The sequence below is a fragment of the Pollicipes pollicipes genome, unplaced genomic scaffold (genome assembly GCF_011947565.3).
Source record: "Pollicipes pollicipes isolate AB1234 unplaced genomic scaffold, Ppol_2.1 Scaffold_4881;HRSCAF=5763_pilon_pilon_pilon, whole genome shotgun sequence".
Lineage (NCBI taxonomy): Eukaryota > Metazoa > Arthropoda > Thecostraca > Pollicipedomorpha > Pollicipedidae > Pollicipes > Pollicipes pollicipes.
This window is the reverse complement of record NW_023596576.1, coordinates 22,840,494-22,845,493: the sequence shown is the minus strand read 5'-3', so window position 1 is coordinate 22,845,493 and position 5,000 is coordinate 22,840,494. Positions and strand designations below refer to the sequence as shown.

The 5,000-nt window shown below is 48.7% G+C and overlaps 1 protein-coding gene across 1 annotated transcript; it reads left to right on the top strand.

Moving 5' to 3' along the window:
* The first annotated feature begins 399 nt into the window (after positions 1-399).
* Positions 400-1,405, top strand: LOC119099676 (larval cuticle protein 16/17). The gene is made up of 2 exons (XM_037222740.1): positions 400-426; positions 805-1,405. The coding sequence occupies exon 2, from the start codon at positions 823-825 to the stop codon at positions 1,246-1,248; it is 426 nt and encodes a 141-aa protein (XP_037078635.1). The 5' UTR covers positions 400-426; positions 805-822; the 3' UTR covers positions 1,249-1,405.
* Positions 1,406-5,000: the final 3,595 nt, after the last annotated feature.

The following is a 5,000-nucleotide window of genomic DNA, read 5'->3' as shown; positions in this document are numbered from 1 at the left end:
CGTGCATAGCAATCTACCCTGCGGCATGAGGGACTACTGACCACAGATGACTTGGCAAGCTGGGTAATATCACAAACAGAAAATACAGCATACATCAGAGGTCTCGCACCTGGCAAAATACACGAGGCTATGCCTGTTTAAAGGTGAAGACGCATAGTTATATGCTCTGGAATCGAGCATATGCATTCCCGTGCGACCGTTACACCGGGACAAGTCCCATCAGTAAAACCAGTGTACGTCTTTGAGCTGCTGATAATGGCCTCGCGTGCATGCTAAGAGTGTCGGCTGAACGCAACGGCAATGCCGCCGCGGTCGTATTATCTCGGTAATCCCGTGAACAGTCGGCTGGCGGCCGTATAAAAAGAGGTGGTCTCTGCATGGCTCGTCACTCAGCCAAGAGCCACCGGACAAAAAACATTGAAATTCGTAAGTAAAACGGCCAAAGAGCCCAAGCTTTTTGTCCTCCTCGTGATTATAGCGTGTAGTGTTTCCTCGGTTTTGCCTCTCGCTTCCAATGCACGTTTATATCTGTTGTTGCGTGGCAACTGAGACCATTTCTGTACGATATGTGTGGACTTAGAACTTACAACGCGAGTGCTGTGAGCTTCCAAAGCTATTGTGAGCTAGCTTAGAAACAAACCTGAACCAAGCTCGGGTTTCCCTCTGTATTGCCATGGTTTCAGGATGAGGACTTGTGTACTTTCCTCTAAATAGCCCTATTGTTTGGCAGTGCTTATGAATCTGGTTTACCTAGTTATGGATTACCTAGTAGACGGACTCTTGACAGCGTTTTTACTGTTCCAGCTGCTGATCGCCTCTCTGATGGTGTTGGCGGCCGCTCGGCCCCAGGAGGAGATTGCCGAGGCTTCCCCGGTAATCATTGAGGAGGTTGTCGACGCTAATTCCGATATCATCCGCATGGAGTCTGTCCAGAACGAGGACGGCTCTTTCTCATACGGTTTCGAGACCACGGATCCAATCGTGCAGGACGTGAGCGGCCAGATCCAGCAGATCGGCGACAACCCCGGCGTGGTCATGACGGGCACCTACTCGTTCGTCGCCAAGGACGAAGATGGCAACGACGTGCCAGTCACTATCAACTGGACGGCTGGCCCGGGTGGCTTCCAGGCCACCGGCGACGCCATCCCCCAGGCTCCTGAGGATCCTAATGCCGAGGCCCAGGCCCAGGCGTACGCGGCTGCTGGCGGAGTCCCTCAGCTGGCGGAGCCCGAGCAGGTTGTAGTCTAAAAATTCTACTTCGGGAATCCCATGTTCTCGAAATTCATCAGCAATTTGAATCGGTTTGCCATGATTTTTGAAGAACGTCCTAAACCTACACCATGTGGCATAGTTCGCCATGGTAGTTGTCATGTGCACTCACTGTTTGCTTTTGTGTTGTACATATTTTATGATTGCAATACACAAACGCAGCAAATGGTATGTGATCAACGTCATGATAACATATGCCACTAACAGCGATGTTCACCGATCTAAGCGCAAATCCTCTTTTTGAGAGCAAAGGGTGATCAAGTCTTCCACGACAAAGTTTGGGTAAACCGCAACGTAAATCTCAATATCGCATACTTAACTTAGAACATTAATTCATGCACTCCGCATAGGCGGTCACGTCGTGTACGGTGTGGGCCAGTACAAGATACAGGATACAAGATATAGGATACAGGGTACACTGTCACAGGAGACACCACACACCGTGGCTGTGCAATGCACATTACCGCCATCGGAGCGGCCGAAGGAAGGATCACCACTCTGATCAGCAATCACCGTCGGATGCCGCGGGCACAGACACTGATAGCGCTCAACTCGCTCAGGCATATTACAACACAAAAACATCCGTTGGTTACGACAATGCGAACATTTGTTCATCCGACGCTCATACAGTCCTCTGCTGCGGTTATCCGAAGCATGATTACAATCCAACACGCCCTCCAACGCCAGTCTCAGGCACCTGCTCAGGTCGTCAATATGCTGAGGACAGGTCGGTGTGAGGTCTGCCGACGGACGACGCTCTCCCAGAGCAGCCTCAGCGGAAAGGCGGGCTCGCAGCCAAACATCAGGCCAAATGGATGTATGAGAGCCGGGTTATCGTGCATCTGGCTCTGATAAGCCGACATCAGTGTCGGAAGATGCATGTCCCAATGGGAGCCATGCTCCACGAACTTGGCCAACATGTTGAGGATTGTGCCATTGGCACACTCAGCCGCTGGGTTACGCTTGGGATGATAGCTAGTAGTTCGAGACTGTCGAATCTCCAAGACTGCGCTTGGGCGCGGCGTTAGTTGCAGAACATGATGGTACGCAATAGCATGTCATGGAGGTCGTGAATATTTATTCAAATACTGGAACCCAGCTTGTGCCAGCCGACATACCACATCACGTTCTCTTCGGTGCTGACATCTGGTGGCGCAAATATATTGTCTTATTTATCATCAAGACATGATGTGTAATGCATGTTTTATGACAAGCTAATTGACACAGTTCTCTTTGTGGTAAGCGCGTGTCGTAAAAATCGGCATATAATGATGAATTAGTGTCTCGCACGAACGTCAATCTATATCACTTTAGCAAGAATGTAATGTAACATTAAGTAACATAACATTAACGTTTGGCAACATAACATTAAACCGCACCAAAAGTCTTGAACCATTGCATCTCATGCGCATACTTCTCTCTCCACCTCTGCATGAGTATAGTTTCACGTATCACGAAAGATCACGAATATGATACAGCAGTGAAGTGACCAGCTCCCATGCGCCAAAAATAGGCCGTAGTGTCAAAATCGTTACAACAGCGTCCCCGTCCAATAATGTCCATGATCGTTGGAAGTGAACTTGAAAGCAGACAGATTGTCCTCCCGCGGCTTAAGATGTACTTTATGGAGGAACTGCACGGTTTATGTCGTTTTGCACAAGTTCTCTGTAGTGAATATGCTCCTTAATACGTTATTGTTTGATTGCCTCATCGTGCCATGCACAGCATTGATTGAATGCCAAGTGACGGCCGATGTGTCTGAAAATCGTGCTCACGAAAACCCGATCTGGTATACTTAACATCTATATTTTCATTGGCCTTGATCGCCGCATTGCCAACGGAATGTAAGGTTTTGGATTGGACCCTATTATGACGTCATGTATACCTGGATGACCTTGAAATAGTCTCCCAGAGAAAGCCTGTACATATTCTCATTATACACCGCATGCGAAAAAAACGAAGATACTCCTTTAAGGTCTCACCGAGCAATGCAAAATGTAACCAAAGCTCCGACTTAATGTCAAATGTAAGGTCACCATAGGTTGCGAAAGAAAAAAACGGCGTTTCAATGGATGCAGTTGAAGCTTTCCTTAACACGTCGACATAGATATTGAGGGTATGGAAATAAGCGTTAACACACGCCCGGGCCGCCGCTTGGATACTGTTCGCTCGGGTGGGGGGGGGGGGGCGGGGGGCCATTTGACTCCCCTCCCGCCCTGAGATCTCAGGAACTAAGAGAGCTAGACATAAAATTCGCAGGGTGTATTGGCCTGTACGTAAACTCACTTTGGTCAACGTTTGAGGTTCCCAGGTTATGAAATCGGGACAAATAAGGTCGAACCAGCTTGAACTTAAGGCTGGTCTCCAAAGTGTCCGCAGAACCTAATTGCGTGTTCTAAGCAGCAGGTCTTGCTCTCATCAAAGGTTAGTGGTCTTGTTTGACGTTGTGTAAATCATGATGACTAGAATCATACAAGACAGCTTTGATTTTTGCAGTTGAATAAGGGACAAATATTACGCTAAACAGTATCCTGCTAAAAGTACAATGTCGCCATCGGCTAATTGAGGTCAGTGACCTATTACGACCTTTAAGAACTCCATGGAAGATGTTTAGTGCCCTTCCTGTCATCAAAACAATTCGCAATGGTCACCGGAAACTGTCCCAATGCTCCTAGAATAATAGTACAACTGGTCTGACCTTTATACCTGACCTTGGGTCAATGCAGTTGGTCCATTCAAGTGTTGCGCAAATGTACAGCATTCCCTTTAAGCCCGCTGCGCCGCCGCTCATGCATTAGGACTTACGCTCCAGCCAGTAGGCCATTTGGAATTGTCAGCAGATGATGCCTTATTGCAAATCAGCCTTCTGGGACGAAACTATTTATAACGTTGATGGCTTAACGCAATTCTTTCAGCTTTATTGTGCGTAGCCTATCCCGTTTCTGTCTACATTTGGATAGTTAACACAGATCTGGCTGCAGGGGGAAAATGTAGGCTGTTACGAGTTTCGTCGGTGACAGAAGACACCTTTTCACCATTGTCTTCGCCATACTCGAGGGATATTGCCTGGTGTTCATTCAAATGGTTTCTGGTTTTGCCGGGGTGTGGGTGAAGTTGCCATTGAATTCGCCTCCGGGCTTGGCGATCGCAAACACTCTCTCGGCGTACATATCCTGCGCTGACATCGGTGGCAGGCTTCAGACCATTTGAGTACAATCCAGCCAGGTCCAAGCTACGCAAACATTTGGCTGTACACTGCGATTTCTCCAGCCGAACCTGGTGTCTGGTTTGCCACATCGTTTTGGGCATTGGCAGTTATACTCGCACCGGCTGCACTTTGGCAACTGATGTCTGTTGAGAGGCACTGTCCTCAGGCCTGAAAGAAGAAGCGCCGCTGGCATGCGCGCTGCGCGTTGCGGCCTTGTCGTGGGTTCGAGGTCGCAGAGTGTGCGGAAGGCCGGCAGAGGCCCTGTTCATCAGCAGGAAAACGAAACGGGCATGAATGGCTGATTACCTACAGTTTACCCTGCTAGCAACTGACTGCTAACCACAGACAGATGACCGACCTCTGCTACACTCTTGCTCCGACAATGCATTGTCAATACATCGCTCTGACAATTACATTTGACAAGACATACAACTATTGTGCTCTGCTGGTCACGACGCCGGCTCGTCTTCTCCTTATTTACCGTCCGCTCTCTTTCTCTCCCTCCCTCTCTCTCTCTCTCTCG